Below are 18355 nucleotides of genomic sequence, written 5' to 3' on the forward strand. Positions count from 1 at the left end.
CGTCCGATGGCCTCGGTGCGACGCTCGCGATGGACGTCGCGCGTGGCCACCTGCACCGTGTCGGCACGACGCACGTCCGGTTCGACAACGCCGGCACACTCGCACATGCGCTGCTTGTGCAGGGCGCATCGCATGGCATCACGTCGTCGCTGAGTGACGCAGGCGCTCAGGCGCTCAAAGCGGAGCTCAAGAGCGCGCTCGTGGCGCCGCCGGCCGACGCGGACGACATGGACTCGCTCGTGTACCGGTGCGCGGCGCTGATCGTGCAGCAGGCGCCGCAGCTCGACATGGACCTAGTGACGTTCCTGGTGCTCGTGCCGATGCATGCGTGCACGAAGGCCGCGCTCACGTCCGCGACGCGCGCTTGGTCGTGGGTGCTGTCGGAGCGGCCGGAGGCCATGGTCGCGATTGTGAGCGCGATCACCGATGCATGGGCTCGCTCGATCCATCGGCGCCAGGGCCTGTACACGACGCAGCTCGACACGCGCGCGCCGCTGAGCCGCAAGACCGAGATGTCGGCGCTGAACCGCGCGGAAATCGCCCTCGAGGCACAGCGCGCCGACGAACTCCTGTCAGGCCACATGCTCGTGCTCAGCCTGCTGTCCGACTGCCTCGAGGGCGCACGCAGCAGCAATGCGCCGCTCGTCACGGTGCTGACGCGCCTCGTCCAGCACATGGCCGACGCGGCGCCTCTCCTGAGCTCGCATCCGCTCACGCGTGCGCCGCGCCTTGCGCTCGTCCAGCTGGGCCTGCGTGTGCTGAGCGCCGCGAGCCTCGACGTGTACATCGAGAGCCGCCTGCGCGACAGCGTGTGCCGGCTCGCGCTCAGTTGGTTCGCCCACCCGCCCGTGTGGTCGTACGGCGGCGACCTGCGGCGCGGCGCCGACGAGCTCGTGCGCGTGCGGATGGTGTGTACGCTGCTGCGCACAGCGACGCTGCGTGCCGACTCGCTCGTGGCACCTGCGACGTTCTCGAGCACACAGCGGACCGTGCTGCACAGCGCACTGGTGCTGGTGCCGGACTGCACGCTCTCGCGTGCGATCGAGCATTTCCAGCAGTTCCTGCATCTGTTGCAGGTGCTGTACGAGAACGAAGAGGCACGGCTGCTGGTGTGGCTGCATCCGACGCAGTCCGTCAAGCTGCCAGCCGCCCATGCGACGCTTGCCGACCTGCACACGGCATGGCGCATCGATCCTCGCGTCGCCGTGCACATGGGCATGCGCTTCCACCAACCAGACATGCAGGCGGCGCTCACGAAGCTGGTGTGTGCCGAGCCGCACCGTGTCGTGCACTGTGCCGAGGCGCTGCCGTTCCTGCTCGCGCCGCGCCAGCGCGACACGCGGCGCGAGCCTCGGCAGCTCGTACAGCAGCAGCAGCAGCAGCAGCGGCGCGGGCTCAAATGGCTGCACACATGGGCGTGTGTGCCGCCCGTCGATGCTGTCGAGATGCTCACGCCCGAAGGCGGCGGCACGAGCCCGCTCGTGCTACAGTATGCGATGCGCACGCTCGAGGAGCATCCCGTGGACCTGGTGTTCTTCTATGTGCCACAGCTCGTACAGACGCTGCGCGACGATACGCATGGCTACGTCGCCGACTTTATCCTCAAGACATCGCTGATCTCGCAGCTCTTCTGCCACCAGATCATCTGGAACATGAAGGCCAACATGTACAAAGACGACAACTGCGAGGTCGAAGACCCCATCAAGCCGACGCTCGACGCGATGGTCGAGCGGATCGTCGCACAGCTGTCTGGCGAGGCGAGGGCGTACTATGAGCGTGAGTTTGCCTTCTTCAACGAGGTGACCGGCATCTCCGGCAAGCTGCGCCCGTACATCAAGCGGCCCAAGCCTGAGAAGAAGGCCAAGATCGACGAGGAAATCGCCAAGATCCAGCTCGCCGACGGCGTGTACCTGCCGTCGAACCCCGACGGCACCGTGATCGACATTGACCGCAAGTCGGGCCGTCCGCTGCAGTCGGCAGCCAAGGCGCCGTTCATGGCCACGTTCAAGGTGCGGCGTCCCGTCACGGTGCGTGCGAACGACAACGACCCGCTGTACGAGGACGTGTGGCAGAGCGCCATCTTCAAAGTCGGCGACGACTGCCGGCAGGATGCGCTCGCACTCCAGGTCATGGCGCAGTTCAAGAACATCTTTACTGCGATCGGCCTCGACGTGTACCTCGATCCGTACCGCGTCACCGCGACGTCTGCCGGCTGCGGTGTGATTGACGTCGTGCCGAATGCCACGTCACGCGACGAGATGGGCCGCGCCAAGATCAACGACCTCCTACACTTCTTTATCAACCGCTACGGCGACGAAAAGAGCATCACCTTCCAGAAGGCGCGTCTCAACTTTATCCAGTCCATGGCCGCGTACTCGGTCGTGTGCCACATCCTCCAGATCCGCGACCGGCACAACGGCAACATTATGATCGATGGCCACGGCCACCTCGTGCACATCGACTTTGGCTTCCTGTTCGACATTGGTCCCGGCGGCATGCGCTTCGAGCCGTATTCGTTCAAGCTGTCACATGAAATGGTCGCTGTCATGGGTGGCCACGACTCCCCCGGCTTTGCTATGTTTGAGCAGCTGGTCGTCAAAGCCTTCCTCGCGTGTCGCCCATTTGCGAACGAGATCGTCGCGACGTGTGGCCTCATGCTCGGCACCGACCTGCCTTCCTTCAAGGGCAAAGCCCACGCTCGACCGCCTGCGTGAGCGTTTCAAGCCCGACATGACTGAGCACGAAGCCGCCGCGCATGCGCAGTGGCTCGTCAAGGACGCGTACGGCAACATGCGTGGCACGATCTACGACCTCATCCAGGAGAAGCAGAACCAAATTCCATATCGTAGATAGAGACACAGTCGCGCACATTTGCCCGCCTTGGCTTCGCCTTGCCTCACCACGCTTGACCTGTCTATTCATTCACCAGCACATTCGCAGCTTCTTCGTCCCGATCACGACTGGCTCGAATCCGCTGCACAATCAGCGTATGGATCGCCGCCTGCGTCTTTGGCTCTAACCGCGCCAAGCGCTCATCCAAGTCTCGCCGTAGGTCCCAATTCGCACGACGCGGCGCAATGTTCGTCAGGTCCAGCTCCTCGGCCTGCTTCCTCGTGTCCTCCTGAATCACTTGCTCCTGCATGCCGTCGACTTCCTGCTCCAGCGTCATCGGCGCCTGTGCCGACGCACTCGCAAGCATGCCTGCCGGTGGCGGTCTACTCGTGCGAAAGTGCTGCTTCACTTGCCGACCGAAGGCATTCGCGTCGATCGCCGCCTGATCACCAGCTTCTTCAGCCTGCCGAAGCGCGCGCAAGGCCGCAATCCGCGCTTTTCGCTCTGCCGCTGCACTCTCGATTCCCATGGACGCCCACGCGATGCCGTGTCCCGCACAACCCCACCTGCTCGCTCGGCTGCTTGCTTTGCTCTCTCCGACACAGAGCCAGAGAGGAAGACACACCAGCTTGCTGATGAAGACGCAGCCTACCCCCGCCAGCGACTCGACGACTCGCTGTGCTTATGTAATCGTATGGGCCACCTGGGGCGGAGGATGCAGCGCGGCCGTTGGTTTCGTAGGGCCGGCCGCGTGACAGGGCACAGCGTCGTCGGATCGGTGGCGTGTGTGCGTGTGACGTGAGAAAGTAAGTGATTCTCCATAGCTGCTGCTGCTGCTGCTGCTGCTGCTGCCGTCACTGCTGCTGTGGCTGTTGCTGTTGCTGTTGCTATCCCTTTGCTCCATTGGCTCACACAATGCGGAGCACCTTGGCCGCTGCGCCCATAGCGCTCATGCACACACGACTGACCGTCGCTATGCATAGACGTGGCGCTATGTGTGTGCGTGGACAGACACGAACGTTCTTTGGTCTATTTAAACGGAAACCAGCTGCGACCAAGTCGCAAGACAGGTCGGCCATGCCACCGCCGCCTGTCCTTGCGCCAGACAATCTCTTCCACAAACTCTCCGAGTCGCCCATCCCATCCATGCGTGCGCGTGGCGACCGCATCCGCTCCTTGGCCCCTTGTCCCGTCAGCATGTCGAAATACGGCGTCCGCAGGCTCGTCAATTTCGAATGCCCCGACTGTGGTTGGCCCACGCACTACTCGGAGAACGAATGGAAGGAAGACACCGAGCACGCACGCTATGTGCCGCGACTTCGCGAAGCCAACGAGGATGAACACGACCTGCGCTCGGGGCGGCCCATGACCGAGTTCCAGCTGCCGCGCGAGCAGCCATCCGAGGCGGCTGTGAACTTGTCCGGTTGGGACCAGTTTTTTTACACACGCAACTTCCGCTCCATCGAGTCAGACCGCAGCAAGCGCCATGTGTCAAAGCTGCTGACATTCCCCTTGACCATTGTAGGTGCACTCCATGAACACAGTCCGTACACACGGCGAAACTCGCGCCTGACACACGAGGGTCTGCGCTCGCTCGCTCCTCTGCGTCAGACGCTGCATCCAGAGCTGGGTGCACGTCCTCGGCTCGATCCTGTGCGCATCTTCGTCGTTGGCGCGCGTGCAGAGTCGACGCTGCCGCCGGATGTATGGAATCAGATCGCCTATGTATTTCCCAACGTGCCGATCCACGTTATTCTGATCGGTCCCGAGGTCGCGATTGCGCCCAAGCATGTGCCGAATCCATGGAACCACCCTATGTACAAGGAACGCGCTGCGTCGTTTCCGTTCCCATCGCGCAGCATCGCTGTGTCTGACGGCCTGACACTCACTGCCATTCAGACAACGTACGAGACCGTCCACCCGCTCTTTGAGCCGTTCGACCCGTACACGGATGTCTTTTTCGCTTTTGCGCCTGGCTTTGGCTTCCCGAGTGTGATCGCCGTGGAAGAACAGGCTCGTCTGCGCGCCGAGGAACGCGACGAAGAGCGCAAGATGCAAGAGGCTCGCGAAACATACCATGCCAAGAATGCTCCTACCGATGAAGAGCCTGTGGCTCCGCAGACCGGCTTCCGCCCCACAGAGGTGGCCAAGAACCCTGCAGGCGGCGACGTTCCGTCAGATGAACCGGCGCCGGCCGTCGTCGCGATGCGTCCAGCCAAAGGCCAGTTTACCTCGCTTCAGACGGCACCGATCGTCCAAGCTCAGCGCGAATGGGCCCAGGCACTGGGACAGTTGCTTTCAACGCGTTGTGCTTTGTATATTTCTGGCTTCTCCCCGGCGGACGTCGAGCGAGACGTCCTTGCATTCGAGTCCGTCGATGGCGTCAGTGGCGAGTTCGACTGGCTCGTCACCCCTGGTGAAAATGTGTTTGCCAGTCAACAATGGGCTATTGGTTCGTATCTTACAGTGACTTTGTCGATATGCTCGCGTGCTTCCATGCTAACCCAGACAGCGGACTTTGATCCCCGTGTGGCCGTCAAGGCCAATTGGGGCCTATGGGCCGTGCGTGGCAAGCGCTATGATATCCTAGGCCCGCAGTGGGATTAATCATCGGATCCTTCCCTGCGTGACACATAGGTAGGTAGGTAGGTAGGTATCTTGGCGCCTGCGTGCACAGACATACATCAATGGCCATGCTTGAGACAATGGGTGTGGAGAGTTGCCGCTGCCGCCGCCGCCGCCGCCGCCGCCATTACCACCCTATCCCCTTCCCCCAAGGCATTGGCGCTCGATCGACTTTTAGCCACCTCCACTTTGCACGCGGGACGCCCGTTGGTCGGTGCGAGTCTACGAAAGGGCTGCGGCGACGCACGATGCTATTTGCCATCTTCCACCCATCTACGTCCCCCTCCCCGCCATTTTCATTGTATCACACTAGTTGTCTAGCGATGACCAGCGATTCTACCGCTACTGCGAATACGTCTACTCCTACACCTGTGTGTGATGTCAAGTCTGGCTCGAATATGATCGCGTCGATGCAGGAGCATTCGCACCCAGGCTCCCACTCACACTCACATTCGCATGCGGGCGCCGGCTCGCACTCACATTCGCACGGAGGTAGCAATGCCGTAGAGCATGGACACACGCATGAGATCATGGATCATCCAGGCAAGTTTGGCGAAAGAGACGTGCCCAACTATGCGTCCCGAAACTGGAATGAGCGCGCCTTTACTGTCGGCATCGGTGGCCCCGTCGGCTCTGGCAAGACAGCTCTATTGCTGGCTCTATGCAAGCGCTTGCGCGACACGTACAATGTCGGTGTGGTGACGAACGACATCTTCACTCGAGAGGACCAGGAATTCCTCGTGCGCAATGCTGCCCTACAAGATCCGAACCGCATTCGCGCTGTTGAGACGGGTGGGTGCCCACATGCTGCGATCCGCGAAGACATCTCAGCGAACATGGAGGTGCTTGAACAACTGCAGGCCGAATATGGCACGCAGATCCTCTTTGTCGAGAGCGGCGGCGACAACCTCGCAGCTGCCTTCAGCGTCGAGCTGTCTGACTTTCATGTGTATGTGATAGATGTGTCTGGCGGCGACAAAATCCCGCGTAAGGGTGGTCCTGGCATTTCGCAGTCCGACTTGCTTGTGATCAACAAGACAGACTTGGCCGAGCACGTGGGTGCGTCGCTCGACGTGATGCGCCGCGATGCCGATCGAATGCGAGACCATGGCCCAACTGTATTTACAAGTGTGCGGAAAGACCAGGGCGTCGATGCCGTCGCGGACTTGATCCTTGCTGCCCGTCGCGCTGCTGGCGCCGATCATGCCGGCCACCCACCTACCAAGTCGCATGCATCATCATAAACAGCACTGCTTTTATGTGTTTGTGACTTGCTTGTCCACCGCCTGAGAGGTCGGTCGTGTCCGGCTGATGGTGCCCTGTGCATTGGACGGATGTCGGCGTGTCGTTGCGCGCACCCTCATCACACGGGCATACCTTGCATACAGCACTACTTCCGCGGTTCCAATTAAGAGCGAAAGACCCAATGCGACACTCACTTTCCAAAGTGTGCTCGCGCTCCCCGCACCCCACCATACGGCCGTGGCTATCGCGCCCATACTCAATAGGATGTTCATAAGCGCGCTCATATGCGCACGCGCATCTCGCCACGCAGCACGTTCTTCCTTGGCAGATACCGTCATAACAGGCTTCCGTACTCGAAGCGACACCTGGGCTGGCTGCGTGCTTGTCGCCGTCATGTTCTCGTACGCCTGCTTTTCTTGCTCGAGCCGAATCGCCTCCAGCGATGCTTCAAGCTCCGGCGGCTGTGCAGGTAAGTATGTAGCCCGTAGTCACTTGAACGTACGCGTCGATAGATCGGTCGCGGTTCTACATAAACACGCGCACCACGCACCAGCTGGTCTAAGCACAGATCCGTCTCGTGCCTGGGACGCGCCCATCGTGCCACCGCCACAAGTATGTGATGGGGAATCACCACGTGCTGCCAGGCCACACCCATGTCCGCAGGCGCATCTTGATCGAGTGCCTTGCTCCGTAAGCTGGTGCGAATCTGTTCACGCAGCTCGACGGGTACGTCGTCTTGCTTGGCCAACGCACACAAGCGTGTCGCGGTCCTCTCTGGAACCGTCAGCAAGACGGTCATGCCCAGAGAATGCAAAGTGTGTGCGAGAGGCAATGTCAAGAGATACAGTCTGCTTGCGCAGATGGCCGGCCACACGATCTTTTCTACCACGTGGTATTATCGATCCTCGTCGTCAGCTATGCATGCCCACCGGGCATCTGTCTTAATAGGGGCGTTAGGATCAGAACCGGTGCGTGATTTCAGGAAATGTGCACGAATTTGCATGTACAGGAAACATTGCCTCTCTAGACAGGGCGTGAGTCGATGTGGAGGGCGCGTCTCCACCCAGGTCTGATACTTTCAAGAATGAACCGGCAAAAAAAGGGGCACGCCGCGAACGTACCACTCGACCGTCTGTCCCAGTACCCACACTCCCACCCATGTGGGCGATCGCACCTCGAGCCACCCGATGCACCGTATCATATATACCGGTTGCATTGCGCTCGCAACTCGTCCGACAATCGGCGCGCTTCTCGACATCCCAAGAAGTGCACAACACGGTCGTGTCGCCATCCGTGATGTACGAGCGCAAGGTCAAGGAGAAGCAGCTTCGGCCCGACGACAACCAGCGGCGTATTGTATCCATCCTAGATCATCTGCACTACAAGCTCCGCCATTACGAACAGCCAGAGGTGCCGGACCCCGAGGAAAGCATCCAGAACGAAGCTCATGCAGACGACGGCGGCCATCGAGGCATCTTCGACACCCTGTCTGTCTGGTTCAGCGGGAAAACAAATGAACCAGAGAGCGACGGACAAGATGCTATGCGACCGAAACATACGCCACAGGGCCTGTATCTGTATGGCGACGTCGGCACGGGGAAAAGCATGGTGATGGATCTGTTCTACCACACACTGCCGTCGAACATCACTCGCAAGCGGCGCGTGCACTTTCACCAGTTCATGATGGACGTTCACAAAAGCTCGCACGAGTTTAAAAAGAAGATGCAAGCAGCCACATCAAAACGCACGAGTGTGGGCAGGAGCGGCCGCAGCGGTGGCGGTAGCAAGGATCCTATTGAGCCGGTGATCCGCGAAATTGCGCGGGATGCCCAAGTGTTATGTTTTGATGAGTTTCAGGTCGTCGACATCGTCGATGCCATGATCCTTCGCCGCTTACTTGCAGGGCTCCTGCGATATGGCGTTGTGATTGTTATGACCTCGAATCGGCATCCTACCGAACTGTATAAGAATGGTATTCAGCGGTCCAGTTTCATACCCTGCATCCGTCTTCTGGAGACGCAGTACCATGTGGTGGATCTCAATTCTGGCACGGATTACCGCAAAGTACCGCAGGCAAGGTACGAGACGTACTTCGAGACTACGAATCCACAGGGCTTGGCTGAGTACGAGCAATTGTGGTCGAACATGACAAGAGACGAACCCGTCATGGAGGACCGATCGCTCACTGTATGGGGGCGGCCTCTCCAAGTGCCACTGTGCACGTCGCATGTGGCTCGCTTCACGTTTCAGCAGCTGTGTGGCGAGCCACGCAGTGCGTCTGACTATATCGCGCTGTGCAACGAGTTCGATGTGTTTTTCCTCGACGAGATTCCGCTCATGAACCTTGACATGCGGGACTTGGCGCGCCGCTTCATCACGTTTGTGGACGCTGCCTATGAGGCCAAAGTGCGTCTGTTTAGCACGTCGGAAGTCGATCTTATGAAGGTATTTAGCGGCACGACATCTATGGATGAGGCGTCGTCTGAGCAAATGCGTGTGCTAATGGATGACCTGAAAATGAGCATGGATGACATTGGCGGCTCCTCTATCTTTAGCGGTCAGGAGGAAGTGTTTGCATTTGCGCGTCTCGTGTCGCGACTGAGTGAAATGGGCACGAAGCATTATGCGGAAGTATCGGCCAAGTCCAGTTAATTGGATGGGTGCGAGAAAAAAAAGTGGAGCGCAGAAGGAGACTGACAGGCCACGACGCAGCGAGTGGTCAACAAAAAAGAGGGACTACATCTCACACTGTGTGGGCCAAGGAACATGCGCATACGGCCACGGGGTCGATTGGCCTCGGCGCCTTCGCCAGTATCGATGCAGCATCTCTACTATCAGGCATGCCGAAGTGCCCAGATTTCGACCTTCTTTAAAAGACCCTTGAGATTCTTGCCCGCATGGAAACTGTGCGCAGCTAGCCATACCTCCATGTCGTGCCGGAGCTCGGCCAAGAGAGGCGTGACAGGCCACATCGGTGCGTGCGTTGGATTCAACAGCAGGTCAAAGAAGCGGGTCCACAGATCCGTCTGCCAGTATCGGCGCAGAGTTTGTTGAATCTTGTAGGTCTTCTGGCCATCCTCGTTTACATAGCTCGTCGTCTCCATGTACTTGCCGAACAACAGGCAGTAAGCGATGCTCGCTAGACCGTAGTAGTCTGCTTGGTACGTCCACGGCCGCATTTCTCGCATTTCAACACAGTCCTGTGCACCAGGCTGCCAATCGGCGAGAAAGCGTTGCTCAGCCACAAAGCAACGCATATCGACGGCGCGGCCAAAGTCGATGAGCGTCACGCCTTTCGCAGACCAGCCGCCAGATCCATCCGCTGCGTACGTCGATGTCCATTCGTCAACGTCGTCTGCGCGGATCATGCAGTTATCGATCTTTAAATCCCCGTGCAGCAAGCCGGCATTGTGCATTCCTTCAACGACGCGGCAAAGTTCAATGACAAAGAACATGGCCAGAACCTCTTCGACTCCGCCACCATGGGCTAGTACATTACCGACGCCGGCCGTTGACGCATGATTCACCAGCTCCAGCAGTGTGCCTTTCGATGCATATTCGAGAAGCAGGAGCGACTCGTTCGCGCACGCCACAAAGCGACGTGCACCCACGACCGACGCTTGCAGCGGTGCCGGCAAACGTCGACGCAGTTCGTCGAGAATGTAAAACTCCCATGGGTTCGGTGGCGACTCGATCTTGAGAGCGAGCATCTGCCGACGCTCAAGCTCATCTACATCATCGGCATCCACATCCTCATACGACGCGGTTGTTTCCCCTGCGAGCGGTACACTCTCATTCATGTCCTGCGCCAAAAAGACAGACCCAAAGCCGCCTTCGCCAAGCCGCATACACACCGATAATTGCATGTCGGCGACATTTAGATCACACGCAGTACTCACAGACGAGCGCCGCTGCGACGACTGCGATCGCTGTGCGCCTGCGACTCTGGATGTGAGTGTCGGTAGGTACGTGGTTGTCATCTGCGCCTCGTCAATGTAGCCTGGACGTGAAGCGAGCGGACAGCGCAGGTTCGATAGAAGAGCCGTGACGATGTCAGGATCTGCTGGCGAGCATGGGTTCGGGATATCGAGTGTCGCTGGTGATGCATACAGCCCGCCAAAAGGCTGGTCAGCTGTCGAGGCCAGCACATCGGCGTTGGTCTGTGGCGATGCGCACACGGAATGGACGGTTCGCTCGTTAGGTTCCATGCGATCAGTGTGTTCCGTCCGCACGCTTCCTTCCGTGTGTTCAGTTCTCTCAGTCCTCTCCGTAATGGGCGTCAGCGGCTGGAACGGTGTGCGTGGCATGATCCGGGGTGATGCACTGAGGCTAGACGGCTCACCATCATTGACGTCATCCTCGTCATCCTCATCTCTAGCGATGTTCCGTGCGCGTGGCGTTTGCTGGGGTGTCGCTCCAAATGGCTGTCGATCCACCCGTGGGCGGATCGGTGTAGGCTGAATGCCCACATTCTCATCTTGCGTGTTGGAGAGCACTGGGTACCGTACATCATCATCGTCCGTCTCACTTTCATCATCATCATCATCGTCATCGTCGTCGTCCTCCGAGTTGCTGTCGCTCTCGCCATTAAACATATGATCCACTTCGAGAATAGCTGCTTTCGTCACGAGCGTTGGACTTGGCGCACGTCGTGCACCTGCGGTACTGGCGGTACCCGCGGTGACAGCAACCGGTTCAGGCATCCATCGGCCCTGCCATGCATCGAGAAAGGCCCACGGATCCGAGGCGCACGCTGTCGGGATGGACCGGTGCTGTGCATACAATTCCTCTAGGCACATTTCACGCGTTGGTGGAATGGGCCTTGCCTTGTCTTGCACGGCAGCTGTGAGATCAGCATCTGGGTACAGCCGCTGAAGCGGGACAGCATGGCGCTCGCGCACTGGCTTAGATGATACAATGCGTTTCTTATTTGGTGCGGCATGCGTGCGTTCGCGACTTGCATGTCTCGATGCCGGCATAGTCACAGCCGGAGGTGCAGGGGGTGGCACAATCGTAGCCTGTGACTTGGGCGCAGCTGGCGGTTCAAGAGTGGCCGAGTCATAATGCAAAAATGGATTCTTTCGAAGCTTGTCCGACTCGGTACATACATGGCGCTGAAAAACATCATCGCGGCGCGGTGTGCGGCGAGGACTCGCATCTTCGTCGGAATCACAAAACACCTCTAATGCACGTGCTTGAGAACGCGGCGTCTGCGCCACTCTGCCTCCAGGTGTGAGTGGCTTCAGACTGTGAGTGGCGGTCTGGTTCTCCTTACGACGTGCAGCAGCTGTGCCGATGTTGGTCCATGCATGGCTGCCACTGCTAGATTTGGGCGGTCCCATGTCATTTTCATCATCACAATACACTTGCATTGTGCGTGCGTTGGGACGCATACTGCCCGAAGACGACGAGAGTGGCTGATGCGTGCCCAGCACATTCGTTGGCACACTCTCTGCACCACGGCCGGTCTTGACACCAAGTACACTACGACCGGCGCGGGCCATCGCAGCTGCCAGGGCATTGGCGTAGGTAGTGGGACCCCCATCACCCGACGAAGACGACGACGACGACTCGGGTAGTGCAAGGATGCGTGCTTGGTATTCATTGTAACGGCGCTTGAGCCGATCAAGAGGACTTGCTCGCCGAGCAATTCCGAGCTTGTATGTGTCGTCGGCCTCGTCGTACACCTCGTGACTCTCAAGGACGTTCGCGAGCTCTTCGTACAAACTTGCTAGCTTTGTGCCGATCTCATTCGACAGAAGAAACTGAAATACGTCTCGTGGCACGTCGGTATGCTGAGCATACAGGATCCACAGGCGCAGGTATCGGGAGTCGTTCTGGTATTGCTCCGACTCACGGAAGAGGCGTGTGACTCGCTCGAGAAGCGGCACAATCCCACTTTCTGAGCTTTTCCCCTCTGGATAGTTGTCGATGCACCACTTGACGTATGAGCACCATGCCTCTAATGGATCGTCCGAGTCTTGGTTTTCCTCCCCATTCACACGCTCTTCCCATTCGCGGCGTTGAGCAGCGAGTGTTTCTTGCCGCTCCTTGTGATGCATACTCAACGTCGTACTGAGTGCATGTGCACTGCGCCCACGCGCGCGTGGTTGAACATTTTCTTTTTGTGACTCGATAGCCTCGAATGGCGTGATGGGCGTCGATGACTTTTGTTCCAAGACACTGAGTGGCGTTCGAAGCGGAGTTTTGAATTGAGCCTGGTTCTCGCCGCTTTTCAGCGGCGTATGCGCAAGTGCATGCCTAGCATCCATCCTAGATCAATGAGCCACGCACGAACGTACGCACGTCGCGCAACAAAGCGAGGGCCACAGGCTGGCGATGCTAGCGATGGGATCCTATGGTGTGTGTGTATGAGCGGCCCACAACAACACTCTCTCAGACTTGCATGGGGCGTGTGGCACGCGTACTGTCACGTGCACGACGACGCCTGGACTCGCGGGTTTGGGTGGGCGCTTGTTAGTTTAGGGCGCGCGCTGCCCTGGCAGTGCCATTTTTTTTTTTTTGGGTGTGGATCGAGCCACTCCATCTTACAATCGGCTCGTGTGGCGACTATGGTCAAAAGAGTACGTGCGGAATATGTCGGGACAGTGTAGCATGCTTACTGTGTAGCGGAGAAAGACAAGAACCCACTTGAAAGGCGTAAGTCACGGCATGGGATAGCCGTGTGCAATGGCTCACACATGCAGCCGATCAACAATTCACAAACGGATGCACGGGCACCTAAGAGTTTCGTGATTCGTGGTGGTCGCGTGGGCAAAAGTGTGTCGACGCTTGTGCGAGATGTGCGTCGAGTCATGGAGCCGAACACGGCTGCGAGGCTTCAAGAGCGCGATAAAAACAAGCTGCGAGACTTTTTGACCATGGCAGGACCACTGGGCGTTTCACACATGCTCATATTTAACCAAACAGATGCCGGTATCAATATGCGTGTGTTGCGATGCCCGCGAGGACCAACAGTGACATTTCGCGTCAATAAGTATGCGCTCGTGAGCGATATCATGCATAGTTCTCGACGTCCTAGTGCGCCAGGATCGGAATTCACGACTCCACCCCTGGTAAGTGGGCTCATTATTAGTCGTGCCATTGCCATTACGTGCTGTCGCAGAACTAACAATCTTTGGCAGCTTGTACTTAACAATTTTGGCGGACAAGAGCGCCATCTAAAATTGCTTGTCTCTGTCTTTCAAAACATGTTTCCACCTTTGCATGTGCACTCCATGCGTCTATCGCAAGTACGACGCGTCGTGCTATTGAATTACAATGCTGATACCAAGACGATCGACTGGCGTCATTACCAGATTTCTGTCCGACCTGTCGGTGTGTCGCGCTCCGTGCGTCGCGTGATCGAGGGATCGACGCGTCCCTCTGCTGTATCGTCTGGCAGTGTGTCTGGCTATGGTGGCGAGCATCGACGACATGGACGTGCGCTTGTCAATCTTGGTAATGCTACTGATATTGCCGAGTATGTCATGCGAGGAAGCCAGGCGACAGGCGGCGAAGACACCGATACAAGTGAGGCTGAGTCGGAAGCGGAGGACATGGCCGATCCACAGAACTCTGTCGAGCTTTCACAGCAGTATTTGGGACGAGGCAATGCGGCCCACTCACAGCGCGCCGTTCGTCTGCGCGAAATTGGGCCGCGCATGGAGTTGCGTCTCGTCAAAGTCGAGGAAGGTCTCAATGGCAGCTCGGTCTTGTACCATGACTATGTGCATATGAGCGCAGCTGAAGTCGCGAAGCAAACACGGGATATTACAGCCAAGAGGCAGCTTGCTGCTGAGCGCCGCGCTGAGCAGGAACGGAATGTTGAAAGGAAGAAGCAGGCAAAGCAGACACACAAGGCTGCCTCTTTGGCAGGTCAAAACGGTGGTGATGGTGGAGCGTGGGAAGACGAAGATGATTACAGCGATAAGGACAACGATGTAGAAGGCCATGAAGGCAGCGATGACGATGAATTCGCCTATGAGGACGCTGCAGCAGGCGCGCCAGCGAATAACAATGATATTGCTCAGGATATTCTCGCTAGTGACGAAGAACTTTTTGACGAGGATGATGATGAGGAGGAAGACGTGGCTGAGCATGCACCTGACTCGGACGAAGAAGACGATAGTGATCTGGACCCCATTCCTCTGGGCCAAGTCGAGTATGACGAGCCTGTCACATCGAAGCATCGTGCACCGTCAAAGAAATCGAAGCGCCAACGTTCATAGAGCACATCTTTGTCATTTACCTAGCGTACATTATGTGTTTGAATTCATAACCAGCATGCTCGATTCCGCACCCACCTATGCACAACTGCACTTCTCCAGATGTGGTTGACCTCCCAATCTTCACGGCCTCGACGCTAGCTGACCTGTGGAGGTCCAGTGAGGAACAATAGACATTTTCTTACTCCAGGGTCGTTGTTGGAAGCTACTACTCTTACCTAATCCAACTCAGAGACTCTCGGCCGGGGCCTCGCTCGCAGCAAGAAAGCTACGCGACGACTGATCGCTGGTCGTTGCGACGGATTGACTTCGTTGGAGGGGGAGAGCGTCTTGTCCTTTCTCTGTGTAACGAGGCCATTGCGTGAACGAGTTTGAGTGCAATGGCGCAGATCTTTCAGAAGGATCCGCGGCAAGCGGGTCTTTTCATCGGTGGCCAGCGCCTCTCTGGGTCGGATATCCGGGACCAGAATGTGCTTGCTGTACAGTCAATCGCAAATGTGGTGAAGTCGTCACTCGGCCCCGTAGGCCTTGACAAGTACGTATCATGTAGGCTTTGCATACAGAGTGGCTACTTACCGTGAAAAGAATGCTCGTGGACGACATCGGTGATGTAATGATCTCGAATGATGGCGCCACAATTCTCCAGCTCCTGGAGGTTGACCATCCAGCCGGTCGTATTCTAGTCGAGCTGGCGCAGCAGCAAGACAAGGAAGTGGGCGATGGGACGACATCTGTGGTTATATTGGCAGCTGAACTGCTGCGACGCGCGAACGAGCTTGTGAAAAACAAGATTCATCCTACCACCATTATCACCGGCTACCGCTTGGCATGTCGCGAGGCGCTCAAGTACATCCAGGATGTGTTGGCTGTAAAGGTAGATGCACTTGGCAGAGAAAGTCTGATCAACGTGGCCAAGACCAGTATGGCCAGCAAAATCATCGGAAGCGATGACGACTTTTTCGCTCAGCTGGCTGTCAATGCTATGCTGTCTGTAAAGACAGTCAATGGCCGTGGTGAGACCAAGTACCCGGTCAAGGCAGTCAATATCCTCAAGGCGCACGGAAAGTCGGCTCGTGAGTCTATGTTTATTCAGGGATATGCACTGAACTGCACTGTCGCATCGCAGGCGATGAAGACGCGCATCGCTGGCGCCAAGATTGCATGCCTCGACATCAACCTGGTGAAACAGCGGATGCACATGGGCGTCCACATCACTATTGATGATCCTGACCAACTGGAAAAGATCCGCGCTCGCGAGAGCGAGATCGTGCTGGAACGCGTGCGCAAGATCCTTGCGACAGGTGCGAATGTGATCTTGACGACGAAGGGCATTGATGATCTGTGCCTAAAGGAATTTGTACAGGCTGGAGCCATGGCTGTGCGCCGCTGCAAGAAGGAGGATCTGCGCCGCATCGCAAAAGCGACTGGCGGCCAGTTTGTGAGCAGCTTGGCGAACCTGGACGGCGAAGAATCGTTCGACGCAAGCAGCCTGGGTCATGCAGACGAAGTGACGCAGGAGCGCGTGGGTGACAATGAGCTGATCCTTGTGCGTGGTTCAAAAGTGCACAGCTCGAGCTCTGTGGTGCTTCGTGGCGCAAACGAGTACATGCTCGATGAAATGGAGCGTGCCTTGCATGACAGTCTATCGGTTGTGAAGCGGACACTAGAGAGTGGTTCTGTAGTGCCAGGTGGCGGTGCCGTTGAATCAGCGTTGGACATCTATCTTGAAAACTTCGCTACGACGCTCGGGTCTCGAGAGCAACTGGCTATCGCAGAGTTTGCACAGGCCCTGCTGATTATTCCCAAGACACTTGCTGTGAACGCTGCCAAGGACAGCACAGACCTGGTCGCCAAGTTGCGTGCCTATCATACAGCAGCACAGAATGCGGATGCAGCTGACCCGAAGAAGACGTTGCGCTTCTTTGGTCTGGATCTGCTGTCAGGCGCGGTGCGAGACAATTTGCGTGCGGGTGTATTGGAGCCCACAATGAGCAAGTTGCGGAGTCTTAAGAGCAGCGTGGAGGCAGCCACAAGCTTGCTGCGTATTGACGATGCCATTACTATTCCTCCTGAGCCGCCAAAGGAGGATCCGCATGATCACATGTAGACGCAGGTAGAGAGTAGCTCTAGAGCTCTAACTTGATCAATGGATCGGACGGCCGGCCGGCCGGCCGGCCGACCGGCGGCAGATGTCATGTATGTGGATGATTAGATAGCGATGGAGCCACTGGTGTCCCTATCGCCTAGGCCGGATTGTTGAAACGTTTTATCTGTCTGTCTTCCACAATCCCGTTGATGGTTTTCTCTCTCTCCCCTCACTCTCCGAGGGGTACCATACCCGCACATTATGCATCTCGAAGAAAATGTGGGAGCAAATGTGAGATCCAAGAATGAGAGGGAAGGATTTCTGCGTCTTCCGACATGATGGGCGTACCAGTAGCGGGCGTCGCTACGCCTGACGTCGCTGGGAAGTATTCGTCATCGGAATGGAGCGGCGATGTGACATCGGGATTGTCGAGATCATTCGCTTTCGCCTGCGCCCTATCTGTGATAATTTGCATGCGCTTCGTCGCACGAACAGTGGCCATGGCCGTCTTCCATTTCGAGCGATAGTTCTCACGGATGCCGGCTCCAATATCCTGTCCGTCGTCATCGTGAAGCTCTTCGCTAATGAGTTTGAACCACGGATGCTCAAATGCCTCGGTGGACGTGATACGTGCATCGGGATCTCGAGTCAGACATCTCTTGACGAAATCAATGCCCTCGTCACTGACCGAATCCCAGTACTTTCCCTCGAATTGGATTTCTTCTGATTCGAGCTGGCGTCGGAAAAGCAATGGATCCGCGGAGGAAAAGGGCGAAAATCCACACAACATACAATATGTTACAATACCAAGCCCCCACATGTCCACGGGCTTGCCATACCCTTTGCGCGCAAGAATTTCTGGCGCTGCATATCCTACACTTCCGCACATACCATGCAGTTCGGTGTCGCTGTGCTCATGGAGATGTGTGGCAATGCCAAAGTCCACAAGTACAATATTCGCGTCTTCCGCCTGTGACCGATACAAGATGTTTTCAGGCTTTATGTCCCGATGGACCACGTCATTCATGTGCATATAATGAATAGCCTCAAGGACTACATGGATCGTGCGACACGCAACCTTTTCTGTGAAGCGGCCTTTCACAAGTCGATCAAAGAGCTCACCACCATTGGCTTCCTCAAAAACAAGATAGAACTGTTTTCCATGTGTGCATGAGTATTGGGCACCACAGATCTACACAAGAGAACGTCTCATGAACATACCTTGTCCTTGGACTCGAACCAATCGATAAGCTTGACAATGTGTGGATGATCCAGGCTTTGTACCATCTCGATTTCTCTCATAATGCTGGCTTCATCGCCTTTTAGGACGTTCTTGCTA

The 18355-nt window shown here is 57.2% G+C and overlaps 10 protein-coding genes across 10 annotated transcripts; 6 read left to right on the plus strand and 4 right to left on the minus strand.

Moving 5' to 3' along the window:
* Window positions 1–29: 29 nt before the first annotated feature.
* MGL_3767 (uncharacterized protein) lies at window positions 30–2714 on the plus strand (the record flags this gene model as incomplete). The annotated part of the gene is made up of 1 exon (XM_001728927.1): window positions 30–2714. The coding sequence occupies one exon, from the start codon at window positions 30–32 to the stop codon at window positions 2712–2714; it is 2685 nt and encodes an 894-aa protein (XP_001728979.1).
* Window positions 2715–2914: 200 nt separating this feature from the next.
* On the minus strand, window positions 2915–3361 carry MGL_3768 (uncharacterized protein; the record flags this gene model as incomplete). The annotated part of the gene is made up of 1 exon (XM_001728928.1): window positions 2915–3361. The coding sequence occupies one exon, from the start codon at window positions 3359–3361 to the stop codon at window positions 2915–2917; it is 447 nt and encodes a 148-aa protein (XP_001728980.1).
* A 386-nt stretch (window positions 3362–3747) lies between these two features.
* On the plus strand, window positions 3748–5439 carry MGL_3769 (uncharacterized protein; the record flags this gene model as incomplete). Its single annotated transcript, XM_001728929.1, has 2 exons — window positions 3748–5284; window positions 5345–5439. 2 exons carry the CDS (start codon window positions 3748–3750, stop codon window positions 5437–5439), a joined length of 1632 nt encoding a protein of 543 aa, XP_001728981.1.
* Window positions 5440–5780: 341 nt separating this feature from the next.
* On the plus strand, window positions 5781–6701 carry MGL_3770 (uncharacterized protein; the record flags this gene model as incomplete). Its single annotated transcript, XM_001728930.1, has 1 exon — window positions 5781–6701. One exon carries the CDS (start codon window positions 5781–5783, stop codon window positions 6699–6701), a length of 921 nt encoding a protein of 306 aa, XP_001728982.1.
* Window positions 6702–6820: 119 nt separating this feature from the next.
* On the minus strand, window positions 6821–7501 carry MGL_3771 (uncharacterized protein; the record flags this gene model as incomplete). The annotated part of the gene is made up of 3 exons (XM_001728931.1): window positions 6821–6847; window positions 6897–7163; window positions 7205–7501. The coding sequence occupies 3 exons, from the start codon at window positions 7499–7501 to the stop codon at window positions 6821–6823; spliced, it is 591 nt and encodes a 196-aa protein (XP_001728983.1).
* Window positions 7502–7998: 497 nt separating this feature from the next.
* MGL_3772 (uncharacterized protein) lies at window positions 7999–9354 on the plus strand (the record flags this gene model as incomplete). Its single annotated transcript, XM_001728932.1, has 1 exon — window positions 7999–9354. One exon carries the CDS (start codon window positions 7999–8001, stop codon window positions 9352–9354), a length of 1356 nt encoding a protein of 451 aa, XP_001728984.1.
* Window positions 9355–9536: 182 nt separating this feature from the next.
* MGL_3773 (uncharacterized protein) lies at window positions 9537–12974 on the minus strand (the record flags this gene model as incomplete). The annotated part of the gene is made up of 1 exon (XM_001728933.1): window positions 9537–12974. One exon carries the CDS (start codon window positions 12972–12974, stop codon window positions 9537–9539), a length of 3438 nt encoding a protein of 1145 aa, XP_001728985.1.
* Window positions 12975–13274: 300 nt separating this feature from the next.
* MGL_3774 (uncharacterized protein) lies at window positions 13275–14933 on the plus strand (the record flags this gene model as incomplete). The annotated part of the gene is made up of 4 exons (XM_001728934.1): window positions 13275–13286; window positions 13333–13362; window positions 13410–13778; window positions 13848–14933. 4 exons carry the CDS (start codon window positions 13275–13277, stop codon window positions 14931–14933), a joined length of 1497 nt encoding a protein of 498 aa, XP_001728986.1.
* A 377-nt stretch (window positions 14934–15310) lies between these two features.
* MGL_3775 (uncharacterized protein) lies at window positions 15311–17037 on the plus strand (the record flags this gene model as incomplete). The annotated part of the gene is made up of 2 exons (XM_001728935.1): window positions 15311–15465; window positions 15516–17037. The coding sequence occupies 2 exons, from the start codon at window positions 15311–15313 to the stop codon at window positions 17035–17037; spliced, it is 1677 nt and encodes a 558-aa protein (XP_001728987.1).
* Window positions 17038–17275: 238 nt separating this feature from the next.
* MGL_3776 (uncharacterized protein) lies at window positions 17276–18318 on the minus strand (the record flags this gene model as incomplete). The annotated part of the gene is made up of 2 exons (XM_001728936.1): window positions 17276–18169; window positions 18238–18318. The coding sequence occupies 2 exons, from the start codon at window positions 18316–18318 to the stop codon at window positions 17276–17278; spliced, it is 975 nt and encodes a 324-aa protein (XP_001728988.1).
* Between the last annotated feature and the right edge of the window lie 37 nt (window positions 18319–18355).

The sequence above is a fragment of the Malassezia globosa genome, assembly GCF_000181695.2.
Source record: "Malassezia globosa CBS 7966 chromosome Unknown mgl_sf_12.1, whole genome shotgun sequence".
Classification (NCBI taxonomy): domain Eukaryota; kingdom Fungi; phylum Basidiomycota; class Malasseziomycetes; order Malasseziales; family Malasseziaceae; genus Malassezia; species Malassezia globosa.